The sequence below is a fragment of the Condylura cristata genome, unplaced genomic scaffold (genome assembly GCF_000260355.1).
Source record: "Condylura cristata isolate star-nosed mole 26May11 unplaced genomic scaffold, ConCri1.0 scaffold00017, whole genome shotgun sequence".
Classification (NCBI taxonomy): Eukaryota; Metazoa; Chordata; class Mammalia; order Eulipotyphla; family Talpidae; genus Condylura; species Condylura cristata.
The window spans coordinates 2,008,725-2,028,623 of NW_004567118.1; the positions used below are offsets into that span (position 1 = coordinate 2,008,725).

Below are 19,899 nucleotides of genomic sequence, written 5' to 3' on the forward strand. Positions count from 1 at the left end.
CTCACAGTGCTCCTCCTCACGGCGCCCCTCCTCACGGCGCTCCTCCTTACGGTGCTCCTCCTCCTCCTCACAGCGCTTCTCCTTAGGGTGCTCCTCACGTGTGGGCGGCCCCAGGGCCTGGCCCTCCCATGCCCGCCTCCTGGCCTTTAAGGGTCTCTACTACCGGCATGCCTACTCTTAGGAAACAGTGCTCCTTTGCTTATTCTTTTCCTTTTCCACAAGTCCACCTACCTTTCCGTGTCCACCCAGAGGTGGCAGAAAACCTCCACCACCTCCCATTTCTGTGGCACACCCACTTCCCCTTCCAGTTGCTTCCTTCTCATGGCAGTTCCTGCCACCTGCTTTGCTTACGCCAAGCTGGCAGAGCAGAATTTGTGGCCCAGGCCACAGATCCTTGAGGGGTACAAGGCCAGCCAGATGCTAGGAGTTCCTTGACATACCCTCCTGCCCCCCACCCCCTTCCCTGACTCTAGCTACCTGCTCAGCCCCTTCCATCCTGCTGGAGTCAGATTGTTACCTGGCACATGCATCCTGGAGGACCTGTGGATTAATATTCTCCAGCCGCCTTTGCTTTCTGCTTATATGGAAACACAGCTGTGTGGCAGTGCCGCCGGCCACCCGCGCCTGCATACCAGCGGGGCTGCGGCGCTCTGCAGCGCAGGACCCAGCATCTCTGCTGCAGTGCAGGCGGCGCCCTGGGGGGTTGCCCTGCCTGAAACCAGGCTCTCACGGCAGGGCTCTTTTGCAAGTGAAGCCAGCAGTGCTGGCGGCACTTCCAGCCTGAGGCATGATTATGTGCTGGGAGCCAGGAGTGCTTGGACCCTTCCCCGGGCGGGTGACATCCGGCTCCCACAGCCCCGGCCCTGCTGGGAGCAGCAGGTTGAAGCCCGTCCGTCCGCCTCTTGGCTGAGCCCTCAGAGTGCCATGGGCCAACCCAGCCTTGCCTGGAACAGATAACTTTTCAGCCAGCTTGGGGCCCTGCTGAGCCTTTCCAAGGCTGGGGAGACCCGAGGCTGACTGCTGGCTCTTTGCTGCCCCCCTGCTTTTTGCAGCCTGGGATGAGGTTGGCTATCTTCAGAAAAGCCTGCTGTGGTTTCCAAGGGCCCTTCTTCCTGGTGCCAGGGCAGAACAGGGGCTGGGAGGGAAGAGAGAGAGAGAGACTGTGTGTGTGTTTAACCCCACCCTTCTGGCCACATCTGGCCACTCTTGTAGATGTGGCTCTGGCCTCGTGGCCGCAGAGTCGTCAGTGTGGCTGGCGGGCAAACCACAGAGGAATGTGCCTAGCTATGCTCCGGGAGAGGGGGCTGGTGGAGCTGAGCGAGCCTGCTCTGGCTTTACCTTTCCACCTCCACCTCCAGGGGGGCCCAGAGCCAGTGTTCCGGAACCCTCCTTGGTGACACTCAGTGTGGGCTCTCCGGAGAGGTCCAGGCCCATAGACTGCATGGGGATGGCTCACGTAGCTCAGCTGTTAGCCACCCCCTACCACCCCCGCCTCCTCCTCCGCCCCTGATGAGGCGCAGTGGAAGTGGTCTGGCAGAGACCCACTCCGCAGCAGGAGCCAGCAGGAGCCATCAGGAAGGGGAGACCCTTCTCCGGACCCCGCCACCTCCCTGGGGTGTCGTGAGGAAAGAGGGCTTTCTTTGGAGAAAGAAATGGAAAAGAGCAAAATGGTTAGCCCGCCGCTCCCACTTCCTCCTTCCAGGGGGCTGGTAGCCTGCCTTCCTCTTCCTGCTGGTGCCAGGAGGCTTTGTGGGGTGCAAGCTGGGCTTGGGCTCCCTGTTGGCTTGGCATTTGCCCAGTTGCCCTGGCACCCACTGGGGAGGGGCGGGGAGTGACATCCAGTGACCAGAGGACAGTACATAGGGATGAAGAGGCCAAGACCCAGCCTTTCTGAACGTCCAGTGGAGCTTTTTGCTGCCCCTGCTCTGTGGGTCTATCTCCACTAGAAGCCCGGGACCCAGGGAATGAAAGCCCAGCGCCCCTGCACCCTCCCCAGAAGGCTGCTTGGGACTGAGCCCTGAGCACTCTCAGCTCCAGCCGCGCCTTACCTCTTCCTGTCTGATTCCCTCTCCTTTCCTGTCTCCTCTTCCACCTCCTCCCCGTGCCTGCCGCCCATTCTCTCTTTCCCCCTCCCCCTGGGCACAGCTGCTGTTTGGCTCACTCTATATATAGCGGCATTTTCAGGGTAATTACAATAAAACTGTTGAAAGGAGATAATCCTGCAAAGGAAGTGAGTCTGACTCCCAGCCCCCTCCTGTCCCCCGTTTGGTGTAGCCCTGCACCCCCTTTCCCTGGGGCCTCCTACTCCCACCCTTCCCGCCCCCTTCCCATAGCCCCTTGCTCCTGCCCCATCAGCCCCAGCTGGGTATGGGGCAGAGAAAGGGGAGAGGGCAGAGTGTAGAGCATTGGGCATTTCCCCACGGCCTCCTGAGGGCCCTGGCTGCCAGTCCTATCAGTTCCAGCGCCAGGCTGGTTTATGTAGGCTTCCTGGGCTGTGCGGGGAAGGAGGTGCAGGCAGGCAGCAGCTAAATCACAGGATTCGCATCCCTCTTGGTTGCCACCTGCCCTGTGTGGTCAGTTACTTTGATCCCCCTAAACGCCGGTTTCCTTGTTGGTGAAGTCACTGGCGCGGATGCCCAGTGACCGTAACTGTCCACGGCAGTGTCCCTTGCGAGCGCTCAGCCTTCCAGGTATTGTCCTTCAGGCTTCCACGGAATTTGTTACTGAAGTTCATGGCTTTGCCCTTAATTAGGCGGAGGCAGTGTCTGTGGAGCAGAGCTTGACTGCTGCTCTCTGTGGGGCCAGTCGCCCTGCTGGCTGCTTCCTGGGCCCCGGGCATGACTTTTCCAGGCCTGCGGGGTGTGCGATTGGGCGCACTGACCCCTTTTGGTTTCTTCTTCCCACAGTGGAGGTGAAGCCTGTGCTGCCAGGAGCCATGCCCAGCTCCATGGGGGGCGGGGGTGGAGGCAGCCCCAGCCCTGTGGAGCTGCGGGGGGCTCTGGCAGGCTCTGTGGACCCCGCGCTTCGGGAGCAGCAACTGCAGCAGGAGCTTCTGGCGCTCAAGCAGCAGCAGCAGCTGCAGAAGCAGCTCCTGTTTGCCGAGTTCCAGAAGCAGCATGACCACCTGACGCGGCAGCATGAGGTCCAGCTGCAGAAGCACCTCAAGGTGAGCGAGGGGGGTGCGGGGGGGCCACCCGGACCTCTGACCCCCGCCCGGACCTGGCTCACCCTGCGCCCTGCAGCAGCAGCAGGAGATGCTGGCAGCCAAGAGGCAGCAGGAGCTGGAGCAGCAGCGGCAGCGGGAGCAGCAGCGGCAGGAGGAGCTGGAGAAGCAGCGGCTAGAACAGCAGCTGCTCATCCTGCGAAACAAGGAGAAGAGCAAAGAGAGTAAGGCTGGGCGCTCTGGGGCCTGCGGGCCTCTGCCTTCTCCCCTCCCCCAGGCAGTGGGCTCTGGCCCCAAGCCCCCGGGTCAGCTGTGCCCTACCCTGCAGGTGCCATCGCCAGCACTGAGGTGAAGCTGAGGCTCCAGGAATTCCTCCTGTCCAAGTCAAAGGAGCCCACGCCCGGCGGCCTCAACCATTCCCTCCCACAGCATCCCAAATGCTGGTAATGGCCTGGGCAGGCGTGGGTCACAGAGGTCCCCTGCTTGGGGGCTCCACAGCTGCGGGAATGGCGCGGGGCTCCTGCCTGTAGCCTCATATGGGCCCCGCAGGAGCTGAGGTTCCCACCCTGGGGTCTCTCTTTGCTTTCTTCCTCTGGGTCCTGTTTGCATCCTTACGTGCAGCAGGTATTTCATACACGTATATGGCAGGTGGCAGGTGCGCTGGCTGGGTGATAACCTAGATCTTTTTCCATCCCCATCCCTTACCCCAGGGGAGCCCACCATGCTTCTTTGGACCAGAGTTCCCCTCCCCAGAGCGGCCCCCCTGGGACGCCTCCCTCCTACAAACTGCCTTTGCTTGGGCCCTATGACAGCCGAGATGACTTCCCCCTCCGCAAAACAGGTGAGTGAGGGCCCGGCCAGCCTCCCAGCTCCCGGGTCTGGCTCTGTGGGGGGTGAGGGGGGAACCATTCCTCAGGCAGGGCTGTGCTGGCAGGTGGGTCTTCCCGAGGGCTGGGCTGCAGGTGGAGGGGTCTGAGCCCCAGCTGTTTTTTTCCCAGCCTCTGAACCCAACTTGAAAGTGCGTTCGAGGCTAAAGCAGAAGGTGGCGGAGCGAAGAAGCAGTCCCCTTCTGCGTCGCAAGGATGGGACTGTCATTAGCACCTTCAAAAAGAGAGCTGTTGAGATCACAGGCGCTGGGACTGGGGGTAAGGTCTTTCCCGTCCCTGTTCTGGGGGCCGGGGGGGGGGTGGCTCCAAGCAGGCCCAGGTGACGCCCCTTCTCCTGCAGTGTCATCCGTGTGTAACAGCGCGCCTGGCTCTGGCCCCAGCTCTCCCAACAGCTCTCACAGCACCATTGCTGAGAATGGCTTTACTGGCTCAGTCCCCAACATCCCGACCGAGGTACAGGCTGCAGGGCTGGGCTGGGTGGGCCAGAGCTGCTCCCTTCCCCTTGGAAGGAGGAGGGCAGCTCCAGTCTGCTCCCTAAGAGCGTCCATGGGCACCTCTCTGCTGCTGCGCAGGCTAGGGGGGCCTTTAGCCTAAAGTGGGGTTGTCCCATGGTCTTCTGAAGGGCTCTGAATTTCCAGTACTCAACCCCCCCACCAAGGTGGTCATTTGTGGGGGGAGTGGGGCACCATTCAGAGCCTCTGTCCTTGGCCCTACGTAGCCCCCCTTTACCTGCTCTCATGCCTGTCTCTCCCGACTGCTCCCCAGATGCTCCCCCAGCACCGGGCCCTCCCTCTGGACAGCTCCCCCAACCAGTTCAGCCTCTACACGTCTCCCTCTCTGCCCAACATCTCCCTAGGGCTGCAGGCCACGGTCACTGTCACCAACTCGCACCTCACCGTAAGTACGGGGCAGTAGGCTGTCCTCCCTGTGGGGTCACGGTCCTCGGCCCTGGCTGCCCCTGTGGAGCTTTTGCTCTCGCAAAGCCCCAAGGGAGATGAGCTCAGAGGGCCTCCTCAGAGCTGCTGGTGGGCAGAGGGCAGGTGAGGGGTGCTGGCCCGAGGTGGGTGGGGCTGGGGCGGTTTGAGCCCCTCCTTTATCGCCCTCTCCTTCCCACCTCCTCAGGCCTCCCCGAAGCTGTCGACGCAGCAGGAGGCCGAGAGGCAGGCCCTCCAGTCCCTGCGGCAGGGTGGCGCGCTGACGGGCAAGTTCATGAGCACGTCTTCCATCCCTGGCTGCCTGCTGGGCGTGGCACTGGAGGGCGACACCGGCCCCCACGGGCACGCCTCGCTGCTGCAGCACGTGCTGCTTCTGGAGCAGGCCCGGCAGCAGAGCACCCTCATCGCAGGTAAGCGGCTGGGAAGCCGAGGGAGGGGCGCAGTCTGCTCTTCTGGGGAGTCGAGGAAAGGCCCCTGGAGGAGAAACAGCCAGGGACGCCCCGGCCTGTCGCAGGCACCCTGGCTCCCCCGCGCGTGCCCGGCGCTGCCGTCGGAGGGCGCTGCCTCCCTGGAGCTCAGTCCCAGAGCAGTGCTGTCTGGTAGAAATACAGCAGCAACCGGAGATGCAATCTGGAGTTCTCTAGTAAATGCTAAAATGTGAAGCGAAGCCAGTGAAATTCAGCTGAATAAAATGCACTTAGCTCTTCCTATCTATGGGTGTCATTTCAGTGTAGAGTCAACAGAGTTTTATCGGTGAGATAGTCCCTCTGGCTTTCACGCGGTCCTTGTAATCTGGTGTTTCTCCCAGAGCTCACCTCAGGTGAGACAGGCCTCATTTCCAGGACCCGGTCGTCACACACAGCTGGCAGCTGTGGGCTTGGACGGGACAGTTTTGGACAGGAAGGCTGGCTGGTGGCAGTGCCTCTGAGCTCTGACACTGTTAAGTTTTGGGAAGGTTTGGGGGTATGGTGCTCCAGGCCCGCCCCACACTTTTCCTGAGTGTGAGTGGCAGTATCCTGGCAGGGAGAGTCAGGGCAGAATGTTCCAGGGGTTGGGTGACCTGGTACCCGACAGTGACGCTCACCCTTCTTCCACCCCCCACAGTGCCGATCCACGGGCAGTCCCCACTGGTGACCGGCGAGCGCCTGGCCACCAGCATGCGGACGGTGGGCAAGCTCCCGCGGCACCGGCCCCTGAGCCGCACTCAGTCCTCGCCACTACCCCAGAGCCCCCAGGCCCTGCAGCAGCTGGTCATGCAGCAGCAGCACCAGCAGTTCCTGGAGAAGCAGAAGCAGCAGCAGCTGCAGCTGGGCAAGGTGAGCCTGGAGAAGCAGATGCTGACAGCCGGCAGGGCTGGGGGCTGGCACCCCAGGAGACTCCCTGCCTCCTCTGCTCAGAGGAGAGGCCTTGTCTTTTCCCAGCTCCCACAGAAGCTCTGCCAGCCAGGAGAGGGGCGGGAAGGGTGCGACTTCTCGGGCCACAGGCTCCCTGTACCCCTGAGGTGCCCTTCCGTTCTACCCCCAGATCCTCACTAAGACAGGGGAGCTGTCTCGGCAGCCTACCACCCACCCAGAGGAGACAGAGGAGGAGCTCACTGAGCAACAAGAGGCCTTACTGGGTGAGGGAGCCTTGACCATACCCCGAGAAGGCTCCACAGAGAGTGAGAGCACACAGGAAGATCTGGAGGAGGAGGAGGAGGACGAGGAGGACGAGGAGGAAGAGGACTGCATCCAGGTCAAGGACGAGGAGGGCGAGAGTGGCACTGAGGAGGGGCCTGATTTGGAGGAGTCCAGCTCTGCTTACAAAAAGGTGCCTCCTGCGCCCCTGGTCACCACCCGGCCCTCCCCCTCCCTCCAGCCTGCAGTTCCCTGCGTGTGGGAGCAGCTTTCTTACCAGGCCGAGGAGTAGGGAAGAGGCCCGGGGTCTCGGCTGTCCTAGCTCCAGTCTGCCAGCCACTCCTTGCGCGGTGCCCGCCCCCGCCTGCTTGTGCGTGTGAGAGTGTGTGTGTGTGCACACGCACGTGGCCTGTGTGTATCTGCGCTTCGTCTGCGCGGGCCGGCCGTGCGTCGTCTGCGTGCTTGTGCGTGTACACACACACCCACTGCTACTACCGTCTGCCTTGCGCCTAGTGCTCTTCCATTCATCGCGGACAGCAGAGCCCTCCAGGCCTGACTCATCCGCCCTCCCACAACCCCTCCCAGCCTCTTACCTCAATGCTGCTCTGCTGTGACTCACCAGTCCCCCCACTAATCTCTGGAAGATGGCTGGGCTGGAGCCTTGGTCCCCAGAGGGAGGTGGGGGAAGGAGGCTTGGAAGAACAGGACTGGACTGGGGCCCTCTGGAGGGGCCAGGGCACCTGTCCGCGCTTCCTTCTCAGGCTCAGCCTTATCCGGGCTCCCTTCCACGCTCTCCTGCCCAGGTGTTCTCAGAAGCCCAGCAGCTGCAGCCTCTGCAAGTGTACCAGGCTCCACTCAGCTTGGCCACTGTGCCCCACCAGGCGCTTGGCCGCACCCAGTCCTCACCTGCTGCCCCCGGGGGCATGAAGAGCCCCCCAGACCAGCCCACCAAACACCTCTTCACCACAGGTGAGTCTCACTACCTGTGGCTATCCTCCCGTCAAACATCAGGGGCCTGTGCGTGGCATCCCTGGAGGGCTCTGGTTCTAAGGGAATCCTGCCCCGAGGGCACGCTGAGGCAGGAAAGTCTTTGCCGGGGTCACTGCCGAGGACCACCTGATTCCACACTGCATAAGCCCAGGTGGAGAGCCCACGTTCTCACTCGGGCCTGCCCTCCTGGCTCCCTTCCTTCCTCCTGTGAGGTCAGGAGCGAGGCCTCTGTCTGTTCCCGAAGGCTCTGCATGAGCTGCCCTGGGCTGGGCTCCGAGGGGCACAGGCGCCGAGGGTGGCTGTATCTCAGGCGGGGCTGTGGCATGTGGGGGGGCACTGGACTGTGACAGGATGGGGGCTGAACAGGCTGTGTGGGTGGAGGACAGTGAGGGGGCGTGGCAGAAATCAAAACCGGTGGGGGCGTGAACGGTGGCCTCATCGAGGGCTGAGCAGCAGGGAGATTTTGGACAGGCAGTAATGGAGGAAAGGAATTTCAGGAGTCAGGCCGTGGCGGGCCAGGTGGCCAAGAAGCGGGACTCGGGGTGGTGGGTGAGGGGCGCTCAGCGGGCTCCAGGCCGCAGCAGGGCCCGGAGCAGTGCTGGCTGACAGGCATTTCCCTCGGCCCAGGTGTGGTCTACGACACATTCATGCTGAAGCATCAGTGCATGTGTGGGAACACACATGTGCACCCCGAGCATGCTGGTCGGATCCAGAGCATCTGGTCCCGGCTGCAGGAGACAGGGCTGCTTAGCAAGTGTGAGGTAAGAGCCCCTCCTGCCTCCAGCACCCCCAGCCCAAACCCAGTGGAAGCTGTCCTGTCTCCCCTGCTGGGAGAGCCACTCTCAGCGTCTCTCCCTTGTCTTCTCTCCAGCCCCTCTCCTCAGGCCCATCCCCAAGGGACTTCTCAGTTCTCTGCCTTCTAGCCCATATGTACCGCCCCCCCCCCAAGTTGGATGGGGCGGGGCCTGGACTGAGTCCCTGGGGGCCCAGGGAATGCTTTCTTAAAAATCCTTGCATCTCCCAAGGCCAGACAGGCTGTGGGGCAGAGGGAGGATCTGGGCAGTGGGCGAGCTGGGCCTTCTGGGCCCCCCCTTACTGGCTTCTCCTCCTGCCCCACCTGGCAGCGGATCCGGGGTCGTAAAGCCACATTGGACGAGATCCAGACGGTTCACTCCGAGTACCACACCCTGCTTTACGGGACCAGCCCCCTCAACCGACAGAAGCTGGACAGCAAGAAGCTGCTTGGTGAGTTGGCAATGCCTGTGGCGGGGTGTGGGCCAGGCTGGGTCGGTCCTGCCAGGTAGGATAAGGGGCTGTCAGGAAGGCCGCCCAGCCAGGGTTAAGTTGTGGGTCCACGGGTGCAGGCCACATTGCATATGGATGGGGGCGCCCCCTTCCCCCATCAGGGGCTGGTCCTCAGTGGGGGGCTGAGGAGGGCTAAGGCCAAAGGCCAGGGTGCGGTTCACGTGAAGCTCAGCGTGAGCAGAGCGTGCTGGTGGGGGCATCCAGCGGGAGCAAGGTGACAGCTCCGGGTTGGTGATGGGGGAGAGCTTTGCCCTTCCCAGCTCGTCACCCATCTCCCTGCCCTGTGACCTAGGGTTGGATGTCTCTCCAGAGGAGCTCCAAGTGGTGTGGGCTGCAGAGGCCTGTCCCGTGTTTGGGCCGGCTGGTGTTTCTTGACTGTGCTCGCTGCCCTCTGCAGACCCCAGACTGCAGCCCTGGCAGTTGAGGCACTTTCCAGAGTAGCTCTGTCCTTCTTCCCTGCAGGCCCCATTAGCCAGAAGATGTACGCCATGCTGCCTTGTGGGGGCATAGGGGTGAGTAGGGCACCTGCCAGCGGGGGGTGAGCGGCGCTCCTAGCACCGGGCCCTCCCATCCTGACCCCCATGGCTCTGGCCCACTGTCCAGGGCCCACCCGTCTTGCCCTCCCCCTCCAGGGGGCATGCTGAAGCCCGCTCCCCTGCCCCCGCAGGTGGACAGTGACACCGTGTGGAACGAGATGCACTCCTCCAGTGCCGTGCGCATGGCGGTGGGCTGCCTGGTGGAGCTGGCCTTCAAGGTGGCAGCGGGGGAGCTCAAGGTGTGTGTGTGCGCCAGGTGCCCGGGTGCAGCTGGGCCTGGTCCTCAGGAGCGGAGGACAAGGGCAGCCTTGGCCTTACTCTCAGCAAGGCTCTGTCCTCTGCAGCCTTAGCTCGAAGGCCCAGAGTGGGTCGGGGCTGGGCCAGCGGGGCCTAAGGAGTAAAGAGGGACCTGCAGCGAGGCACTGGTATCCGGGCCCACGGATACCAGTCTTGGGGCCAGAGCCGTCTGCCTGCCCGTGTGGCCTGCACACATCTGTCAGGGTGTGGGCGCATCTGTGCTTTCTGCGTTCTCACCCCTGCCTGGCTTATGCTTCTCACCTTCTCTGTCCACCCACTCTGGTCCTCCTGCCTTCCTGTCTGTATCTCTTCAGAATGGATTTGCCATCATTCGACCCCCAGGACACCATGCTGAGGAGTCCACAGCCATGTGAGTGGTTCCGCCCTGCACTGGGGTCACTGCCGCCCCTTTCCTCCCTCCCCCTGAGCTCATCTGCACGGTGCTTTAAGACTAACCCTGCCCTTTACCTCCTGCCCCCAGGGGATTCTGCTTCTTTAACTCTGTAGCCATCACAACCAAACTTCTGCAGCAGAAGCTCAACGTGGGGAAGGTTCTCATCGTGGACTGGGTGAGCAGACTGCTGGTGGGCGTGCTCAGCCTTCGGAAGCCCCTTCCCCACCCTGATCTCCAGACCGCTTCTCGGGCACCTGCCGGCCCTGGGCCTGGTGATGCCCCAGCATCCTCCGGCCAGAGCCTTACATCCCCCAGGAGCTCCCTCCTCACAGGGGAGACCTGAAAGTGGTTTTAGTCCTGGCCCATCTCGGCCCACCTTGCAGCCTCGAGCAGCTGCGGGCTTGCCCTGCCTCCATTGCTAGGCCATTCTCCACTGGGCTGACCCCGCGCCAGGACCGGACTGGAATCTGACACGTGGCGTTGCTCACGGCCGCTTGGAGAAGTGGGGTGTCCACTTCCACGAGCAGAGGCGCTGAGCTGCTGGATAGCGGCCCCGCCCAGGCCGCTTAGCCGGGGCTGTCGGCTGCGGGCGGCAGCTCAGGCCTTTTTGGCTCCGACACGTCTGCTCTTGCTCCTACACAGTGCTGGTCAAACCCTGCCTCTCATGGCAGAGGAAAGGCCCCACCACCCAGTGAGCTGGGGAAGTAGCAGGAGCACTCCTCAGCCAGGAGGGAATCTCTGAAGCCCAACTTTGGCTTCAAAATTCATGTAAATGCTGGATTCTTCTTCAGAATGTATTGTCTGTTCCACCTCCCGACTTGCTTGCGTGTTCCCTCCACACCGCGAGTGGAGCGGGCTCCGCAGGGCGGGCTGCTGTGGCTTTGCGTCCCCCTGTGCCGTGGCGTCACCTCCCAGGCCCGCAGGCCCCGGCCAGAGAGGCGTGGGCTGACGTGGTGAACGGAAACAGACGTCCTGGGTCGTGGCCGTCCCGGAGCTCACCGGAGGGTCGGGGTGGGCAGCGGAGTGTGGCCTCAGGGCCAGCGCCTGTGCTATCTTCCTGACGCTCCCCACCCCTGCAGGACATCCACCACGGCAACGGCACCCAGCAGGCCTTCTACCACGACCCCTCTGTGCTCTACATCTCCCTGCATCGCTATGACAACGGGAACTTCTTTCCAGGCTCTGGGGCTCCTGAAGAGGTACAGCTCCTGGGCTCACACTCAGGGCCCCTCGGGGAGGGAGCAGAATGGGTCCTGGCAGGGAGCCGTGGAGGCCCGTGGTGGTACTGGGGTCTCGGGAGTTGAGGCTCGTAGTGGAGGACCACACCGCCAACTGCCCCTCCAGGTAGAGTAGAGGTCAGTGGAGCGAGGGCTGGAGGAGGGGCTGGGGGGGCAATGCTGGGGATCCCCAGGCAGTGAGAATAACCCCTCCCCCACCCTGGTGCCAGGTTGGCGGAGGGCCGGGCGTGGGGTACAATGTGAACGTGGCATGGACGGGAGGTGTGGACCCCCCCATCGGAGACGTGGAATACCTAACGGCCTTCAGGTGGGGACTGAGAAGGGCCAAGGGCAGGGTGGGAGAGCCCCCACTCCCCTCTGGGCCCTGCCACGGGAAGGGTAGAAGGCTCTCAGTTCTTCTGGGCGGAAGGGCTTGTCTCTGGGGGAGGGGTGTGCAGCGTGTGGTGAGGCCTGGCCGCCGCCGAGGTCAGCTTGGGCCATCCCTTTGCAGGACAGTGGTGATGCCCATTGCCCACGAGTTCTCACCGGATGTGGTCCTCGTCTCCGCCGGGTTTGATGCTGTTGAGGGGCACCTGTCTCCGCTGGGTGGCTACTCCGTCACTGCTAGATGTGAGCTGTGGGGATGAGGGGTGCCGGGCGCAGCAGGGTGGGTCGGGGGAGGCCGTGGGGCAGGGACAGGCTGATGCTTTGAGGATTGGGGGCAGGTCCAAGACTTGGGGTCATCCTTGCAGTGCCCTCCTGCAGACTTGGCCTTGAGGGGCCAGCAGGTGCGGGTGGATCCCCTCCTGGAGTCAGAGAGGGAGCCGGGCCTCCTTTTCAGTGGTGTCCCTTACAGTTGAACTTTGCCTGTTACATTTTGTCTTTAGTGTGCCATTCAGTGAGCTGAGTTTTATGGAAGTGAATTTGCATTTAAATCTTCCATCTTATCTTGTGCTGTCTCACCTCCTACATTTTTCTTTTTCCTTTTCTTGAATGGTTGGGTTTAACCACTCCACCTTCCTCCCTTTACCCCTCCCTAAAGGTTTTGGCCACTTGACCAGGCAGCTGATGACGCTGGCAGGGGGCCGGGTGGTGCTGGCCCTGGAAGGAGGCCATGATTTGACCGCCATCTGTGATGCCTCTGAGGCCTGCGTATCAGCTCTGCTCAGCGTGGAGGTGAGGGGTAAAAGGGGGCACTGGGGGAGGACGGGAGAGCCCCTTTCGGGGTCAGGCAGCCCCAGACGCCCTTGGCAAGGTTCTCCTGGGTCCTCAGGACATTGGGTGGCCACAGAGGCCCTTCTGAGTAGGGCTTCCTCCAGGAAGGCTGGTCTCCATCCCAAGTGATGCCTGGAGCTGACTGGGGATGGCTAGAGCTGCCCTGACCACCGCACCACCCCCGACCCTAAGCCTTCTCTACTTTCTCCCACCAGCTGCAGCCCTTGGATGAGGCAGTCTTGCAGCAAAAGCCCAACGTGAATGCAGTGGCCACGCTAGAGAAAGTCATCGAGATCCAGAGTGCGTGGGGACCGGCAGAGGGGCGGAGCACGAGGGGATGCCAGGATTGGGGGTGGACATATGGGAGTTTCCACCCACCCTGACCTCCTGTCTTCTCCAGGCAAACACTGGAGCTGTGTGCAGAGGTTTGCTGCTGGTTTAGGCCGTTCTCTGCGGGAGGCCCAGGCAGGTGAGACGGAGGAGGCCGAGACTGTGAGCGCCATGGCCTTGCTGTCGGTAGGGGCCGAGCAGGCCCAGGCTGCTGCAGCCCGGGAGCACAGCCCCAGGTAAGGTCCCCCACACCTCTCTGCCCTGGCCTCAGCCAGTGCACCCCCTTCCTGCTCAGTGTCCTTCCCTGTGCTTGTCCCTACAGGCCAGCAGAGGAGCCCATGGAGCAGGAGCCTGCCCTGTGACACCCTGGCCCCCATCCCTCTGGGCTTCATCATTGTGATTTTGTTTATTTTTTCTATTAAAAACAAAAAGTCACACATTCAACAACGTGTGCTGTGTGGGTCTCTCAGCCTCGCCCCTCCTGCTCCTTTCAGCTGCCTCAGGCCCCCGGTTCCGTGGCCCACTTCCCAGCTATAGAAGTATGCTCTCCTGAGGGGCAGGGGTATCCTCTTCTTCCGTGCCCCCCCACCCCCCGCCCCGCCCCGTGGAGCCCTCATTCACTGTCTTGCATCCTGTCCTCTTCCCCCTTGGAGCCTAGGCTAGCCGAGGGCCGGCACGGGGCCTAGACTGTACCTTCTGGTTTTCGGGTCTCCTTGAGTGAGAACAGTGTTCGGTGCCTGGGCTGCAGCTAACTTGAGGGGCATTGCCTTAATTTCCCCCTCCTCCCCACTCCAGCCTCAGGGAGGATCCCGAGGGCCCCTCTACAGTGGAAGATGTAGAGTGGTGGGGAGGTGGGCTCCGCCCTGCGGTTCTCTGCCCTTTATCCCTCTGCTGTCCCCCGGTCTCTGCAGGCCCCTTCCCTCTTTCCTACTGGCCCCAGCGCTAAGGGGGCGCTTGTGCCCTAGGGTGTGGGCCTGAGGTCTGCGGGCAGCGCTCTCTGGCCTCGCACTCCTCAGGGCCTGTCTCCCCTTCCCAGGGCTGTGGGGAAGTCTGTGGGGAAGGCCTAGAAGCTCAGAGCCAGACCTGCTCTCCACCTTACTGTTGGCTTCCTTGCCCCTCTGCTCGCAGGAGTTGGGGAGGGGGAGAAGGTGGTCCCTGCAGGGGGGCTCCTGGCTGGTGAGAGCCCCCCTGCTGTTCAGGACCAGATTTCCCCAGCCACCCAGCACTGCGGGTAGATGGGCTGCGGCCCAGCTCCCTCCTGAAGCCTTTTGCTTTGAAGCCTGGGGACGGTGAGGGGCCCAGTTCTAGAAGGGGAAGGGTCAAGCCCAGGAACTCAGGAGTCTGCCCTCAGCTAGGTGACCCTTCCTCCTGGGTGCCCTTTGCTGGTCAGCAGCCCAAGGGAGCTAAGAGCAGGAGGGGCTGGGCCCTGCCCTTTCTCTGTCCTGGGGGCCCCACTGAGCCCTTCCCGGATTCTTCTAAGGGATGGTGTCAGCCTGCAGAAAACCAAAGATGGGAAGCGGCTCCTAAGGGCTGAGTCTTCCTCTCTCCGACTCCCGCACTACATATTCATCCTTTTCTCCAGCCCCAGAACCCCACCAATCTGTTTACATATTTATTACCCTAATGGGGGCCTGAGCAGGGTTGAGGGAGCCAGGGGAGGGGCCGGAGTCCCACCGCCATTGGTTCATTGTGCGCTTGTGTCTTGTGTGTTGTATGTTCTAGATTCTCCTGGGGGACAGGGATGGGGCTAGGCCCGGTGGACCAGGCCCCCCCACGCTGAGCTCCAGCTCCAGGCCCCTTGCCCGCCCTCCCCCACGGCTGGTCTGTTTCTCATGTAAACCCACTCCTTGCTTTGTTTCCCTGGATATGGATTTCAGTTAAGTATTTTGTAACCTGTTATATTGTGTGTCCTTGTGTAAATAAACTTGTTTCTGGCAGTGGCTTCTGGGGCCAGTGTCTGTTCTCTGGGGTTCCCAAATGGAATACAGGTTCTCATTCGCATTCCTAGCCAAAAAAAAAACAAACACCTGTTCTTTGTTTCTCGGGCCCTGGACCAGCCACTTTAGGAAGCAGAAGGCCAGGGCCGGAGGCAGCTGCCCACAGGTGAAAGAGCTCACACTGACCGTCTCAGGACCTGTTGTGTGGTGAGGAGGGCCCCAGGCCTGAAAGTCTCGCTAAGTGTGCCGTCATCTCCTTTCCCTGGGACTCTGCTCTGTGGAGATGGGGAGCTGCGCAGGCAGCCTGCAAGGGCGCCCCTCACAGGCAGGGTCGGTGGAAATGTGCACACAGGCATGAAAGAAACCCACGAGTGTTCAAGGGCTTTATTGGGCCACTCTGGGCCCCTCAGGTGCAGGAACCCACCAGTCTTGCTTTTGTCCCTTGGGGACCAGGGAGGGGAGGCAGGAGGAGGATCAGCATCTCTGGGGCTAAAATCAGTTGGTGGGAGAAGAGGGAAATTCAAGATGAGCTGGGCCTGTTGGAGGCTGGAGGGTGGGGCTGCCTCCTGGAGTGTGGCGACCATGGACTTGCTTTGGGGAGGAAAAGTGGCATCTGACGTTAGGAAGAGCGAATGGGGGGTGTATCCTGGGCACTGAATGTGTGCACTACCCAGGGCACCAGGGCCAGGACCAGGCATGGCCAGAGGGTGTACTTGAGGAAATTGAAGATATAGAAAAGGCTGATCTGAGGTGGGTGGCCCAGCCAGTCCAGGGGGCCGAGCAGCCCCATAGCCAGCACAAAGCAGGCTATCTTTTGGCCATTTCCCAGGTATGCCCGCCGTATCTGGGCATAGCAGGGTGAGTGCAGGGCGATGCCCAGACCCAGGGCGGCCCCTGAGTCCCGGCTCAGGGAAGCAAAGGGCCTGCTGTCCACATGCACCCACTCAGGCCGCTCACACCACTTGGAGGCTAGGTTGATGGACCTGTGGAGAGGAGGGGTCTTTGCCAGGAGGGATGTTCGCCTGGAACTACTGGGCTCATTGCTTTTAGCTCCTTTGGGGCCTCCCCAACGATCTGCTGTGACCCCAGCAAAGTCCACCTTTGTGAACAGGTAATGTACCTCTTCTTCGCTACAACAAACTAGAGCTCCATTAGGCTAGATGTGGGCGAGGCCTTAGCCTGTGCAAGCTTCAAAGCAGGACTTACCAAGAAAGATCGAGGCCCAGCGTGAAGAGGGTCCAGTAGATGAGGCTGGCACCCAGCAAAAGAGCTAGTGAGGTCAACCCATAGAAGCTTAGCTCCCGCTCCATAGGAACCCGGGGGGACATCAGCCAGCCAAGAACAGCACCTAGGGGAGCGAGGCGATAGTAGTTTCAGGGAGTTTGCGCTATGGCTCCCCGAGCTGCAGTGCAGACTGGCCAGAGAACAGATGAGACGCAGGGAGGGGGCCTGGGCCAGGCGATGGGAAGATCCAATACTGGTCTGGCCAGTAGCACCCTCTGGGCCACCCGGTTACCCAGTTGCTCACCAGTTATCAGGCCACCCAAAACCTGGTGAGGGAAGTGTGCTAAGAGGAAGATCCGGGAGAGGCCGACCGCTAGCAGGAAGGTGCAGTAAGCCAGGCTAGGTATCACCTTCACCCAGTGGCTAAAAAGAGAGGCAAATGGTTTAGGGGTGTCCATACACAGCTTCACTGCCCTCAGCACCCAGCACTTCATTATTAGCCCAAATGTCCCAGGATCCCCAGAACTCCAGTTCCCAGCTCCCTCTTGCCGGACCTTTTGGGCCCAGGATACCATCACCCCTGCTCCCACTGGTGGGCAATGCCAGGGTGTACCTGTGGGCCCGGGTGGCCACCTGAGAAGAGAGAGTCGTCATTATGGGCCAGAGGGCTGCTCCCGTAACCATGCAGTGTCCAGAAGGGCTGCCTGCCGAGGGATCCAGAAGCTGGTGAGAGGATGGGGGCGGAAGCCGGGAGCCCCTGGTGGTAGCTCAGCACAGCTGCCTCCCCCTGGTTGAGGAAAGAGCTTTCCCCCAGCGCTGGTCCATAGCTCTCTCTGCCCTGAGCCTGCCTCCACCCTCCCCTCTCCTGAAGCCGCTGTGCCCAGGTTTCTGTCTTCTCTCTTGGTTCTTCTCTAAACAAGATGGGCAGCTGGCACACTGGCATGGGTGCTTGTCTCCCACAATTCTTCTTGGTCTTTTGGGGGCCGGGGGGGAGGTTCTTTGCTTTCTGGGCCAGTAAGTGATTAGGCCATCCTGGCTGCAAAGTACCTGACATGCTCATTGGAACCCTAACTACCCCAGGAAAGGGAGGCTTGAAGCTTCTCACCTGGGCCAGTTTCACAAGAAGAAGGGAACTGGTGAACCTGGGCTGGGGACTGGCTATAGTACCCCGACTCATGGACCCACCAAAAGGGTCTGTCTCCAAAGAGAAACCTGGAAGAACAGATGTGAGATGATATTAGCACATTAGCCAGGGGGCGGGGGGAGGGACCAGAAGGACAGTAGGGATACTCTGGAGGTCCTATCGGATAGGTAAAAAGGGACTTCAATTTTATGCTGTTATCTTGCCATGTTTTTTTTTTTTTTTAGTTGGAACAGGAGAAAGCATTCTATTAAAAAAGTGACAAGGACGCAGGAGCTATGCATGCTGTCTTAGGCACGCGTGTGTGTCTGCGTACACGCGTGTATCCCTGCTCGAGCGTGGGTATGTGCTGTGGTGCCAGGCATCCCAGGCTTACCCTTCCCACTGCAGGGTCAGCTCTCATCCACAGAGAGCCCAGGACCTGGGTCTTTCCCTCCCTCTCAGGCCCTCCTGCTTCCCTCTTCCTGCATTTTCCAAATTCCATCCCGAATTACCTAGGAAACCCTGTTATGCCTGAAAACAGAAGTGGGGAATAGACGAAAAAAAGCTGAAAAAGAATAAGGAATACAAAAGTTCAAAGTCCCCTGGCCTACCAGGTGCTTGGCTGGATGCTGAGAAAGTGTCCAGGCACTGAAGTGCTTGCTATAGGCAGAGAGAGAAAAGGTCTGGAGGGAGCAGAACTTCTGACAGGAAGCCAAGTACAGGGGCCATAAGAAGTACGGACTTGCCTCTCTCCAAAAATGGCGTCTGGTTTACACCTCAGGTGCTCAGCACACAGTATACAGTGAATAGGGGCTTTGGCATAGGAGGGTCATGTCTGATTCTTAGGGTATGGGGAGCATCGAGGCAGGCTTATACTGACTGAGGTGGGGACAGCACAAGCAAAGGGCAATTAGGCAAGAAGGCAATGACTAGGCAATCATTTTTCCGTTGACAGTGGGGATGAAGCCTTGCGAGAGGAGGGAAGGAAAGGAAACTCCCGTTCTGTTTTTCAGCAAGTCATTCCAGCCCACTCAAGTGTCTCCCATGAACCTCCCTCCCCTCCCCTAAGCTGAAGGTAGGGGGGTCCAGCTGCAGGTCCAGCAGAAGGCACAGCTCTCTTCTGCACTTCAGAGAGAAAACAGACTGCGCCAAGAGATAAGCCCCAAGAGCCCCACCCATCTTGAAATTCCTGGCTTCTGAGTCTCAGTGAAGAGCCTGCTAGTGAATGAAGAGGAAACAGAAGACTAAATACTCTCTTGAAGGCAAAGCTTTAGCCCAGAGCTTAACAGACTTCCCTGTGCAGAGGAGTCAACTAGTTCCGTATCTCTGGCCTGGCGCCTGAACCCCAGCATTTCTAGTAAGTTTTCAAGTGCCCCAATGTTGTGGCTCACGGTTCAGGGACCACAACTTAATTTGCATGACTTTTCATTCCTTAGCAACTGGGGTGATGCCCAACACAAAGCATGAATGAGAAGAGGAACGAAAAAGTGGGCTGGGAAGCAGGACTCTGCTACTTAAAGTCATCACAGCTACTTGGTAAAATACAGATTCCAAACCCCTCCCCAGGAGTTTCAAAGCCAGTGCTTTTGAGGTGGGATGGGGTATGTGCATTATAAACATGCCCTGTGGGGGAGGTGTTCAGGTCCAGTGGTCTAAAGAGTAGGACGGGAACTCAGATTTGAGTCCAAGGCACACAATGATGCCCAAAGGGGAAAACTCTGTGTGGGGGAGTGTCTGGAAGGTCTGACAGCCCGAGGGTTCACGGTGGGGCAGCGGGAGGGAGAGGTGCGGGCTTCTGCGGCACCTGGCTGGGAGGTCAGGCTTGCACAGGACGGCCTTGGGGTGGGGGCAGGACACCGGGGGCTTCGCTGTCTCACCACTTGAAGATGAGGTTGAGCCACTCTGTGATGAGGCTGATCCAGAGCACCGCGATGCCCACTCGGCGGGAGGCATAGTAGGTCGCGGGGAAGTAGAAAAGAAAGAGGCTCTTGGGATCGCCCAGAAAGGTGACCCAGAGCCACACGTTCTCCAACCAGGGCAGCTGGTTCTGCAGCGCCTCGGCCATGGCGATGCCCGCCCCTAGCGCGGACTCCATGGCGACCCCGAGGCCCGCCGGGCCGGGCTTGCTCTAGGAGGGGAGCGGAGCCGTCAGGGGGACTGGAAGCCGCGCCCACCGCCTCCCGGAACCCGCGGTTCCCAGCCCCAGGCCCCGCCCAAGCACCGGGGGTTGGCGCAGGCCCCTCCCCCGCCCTGGGCAGTTCCCGGCTCACGCGAGCCGGGCCTGCAGCCCGTACCGTTTCCTCCTGCTCTTCCCGGGCCTGCGCTACCGGGCGACGCAGGGGACAAATCTCTGCGAAGGCGTTTCCGCAGGGCCCACGTGGCCGCTGTTGCCGGCACGTGGGCATCCGCGGAGAGGCGGGCCCCGCTGCGGTTCCGGGTCAGGCGACACGCCAACCTGCCGGGCTGCGGCGCGCCCGGGCTTTGCTGTGCGGCTGCAGCGAAAACGGGTGTGTGAGCTTCACGACGAGGGTTCCTTCCAGAATGTCTTCCTTTCCCTAACGCCACTACCCTCAGAAATAGCCTGACATCTGTGGGAGAGAGGGTGATGGAATCCGCTCCTCTGGGGAACCAGACATGCCTGTTCTGCACTGAAGTGGGACCCGATATTTACACACACCGCTGTGCCATGACTTCCTCTGCCCCCCGGCGTCCCCAGTACCCCCCCTCAGC

At 61.0% G+C, this 19,899-nt stretch overlaps 2 protein-coding genes across 5 annotated transcripts in view; one reads left to right on the forward strand and one right to left on the reverse strand.

Moving 5' to 3' along the window:
- HDAC5 (histone deacetylase 5) overlaps positions 1-14,821 on the forward strand; it is a 35,246-nt gene extending 20,425 nt beyond the window's left edge. For 3 of the 4 annotated variants that reach the window (XM_012726386.1, XM_012726387.1, XM_012726388.1), the window contains 24 exons: positions 2,907-3,166; positions 3,243-3,387; positions 3,492-3,606; positions 3,874-4,004; positions 4,162-4,308; positions 4,391-4,503; positions 4,816-4,947; positions 5,173-5,395; positions 6,090-6,301; positions 6,510-6,794; positions 7,405-7,570; positions 8,219-8,352; positions 8,716-8,836; positions 9,359-9,408; positions 9,564-9,671; positions 10,044-10,099; positions 10,211-10,298; positions 11,203-11,322; positions 11,571-11,668; positions 11,852-11,970; positions 12,383-12,516; positions 12,771-12,855; positions 12,956-13,121; positions 13,208-14,821. In XM_012726386.1, coding sequence (XP_012581840.1) covers positions 2,907-3,166; positions 3,243-3,387; positions 3,492-3,606; positions 3,874-4,004; positions 4,162-4,308; positions 4,391-4,503; positions 4,816-4,947; positions 5,173-5,395; positions 6,090-6,301; positions 6,510-6,794; positions 7,405-7,570; positions 8,219-8,352; positions 8,716-8,836; positions 9,359-9,408; positions 9,564-9,671; positions 10,044-10,099; positions 10,211-10,298; positions 11,203-11,322; positions 11,571-11,668; positions 11,852-11,970; positions 12,383-12,516; positions 12,771-12,855; positions 12,956-13,121; positions 13,208-13,247 — 3,248 coding nt within the window. In that variant the 3' untranslated portion in view covers positions 13,248-14,821. Of the gene's footprint in view, positions 1-2,906; positions 3,167-3,242; positions 3,388-3,491; positions 3,607-3,873; positions 4,005-4,161; positions 4,309-4,390; positions 4,504-4,815; positions 4,948-5,172; positions 5,396-6,089; positions 6,302-6,509; positions 6,795-7,404; positions 7,571-8,218; positions 8,353-8,715; positions 8,837-9,358; positions 9,409-9,563; positions 9,672-10,043; positions 10,100-10,210; positions 10,299-11,202; positions 11,323-11,570; positions 11,669-11,851; positions 11,971-12,382; positions 12,517-12,770; positions 12,856-12,955; positions 13,126-13,207 lie in introns of those variants that run through there. The other variant, XM_012726385.1, reaches the window with a different exon arrangement.
- A 370-nt stretch (positions 14,822-15,191) lies between these two features.
- On the reverse strand, positions 15,192-19,553 carry G6PC3 (glucose 6 phosphatase, catalytic, 3). The gene is made up of 7 exons (XM_004684101.2): positions 19,464-19,553; positions 19,047-19,297; positions 17,152-17,258; positions 16,660-16,750; positions 16,351-16,469; positions 16,029-16,170; positions 15,192-15,805 (listed from the first exon to the last, which is right to left on the reverse strand). Exons 2-7 carry the CDS (start codon positions 19,262-19,264, stop codon positions 15,442-15,444), a joined length of 1,041 nt encoding a protein of 346 aa, XP_004684158.1. The 5' UTR covers positions 19,265-19,297; positions 19,464-19,553; the 3' UTR covers positions 15,192-15,441.
- Positions 19,554-19,899: the final 346 nt, after the last annotated feature.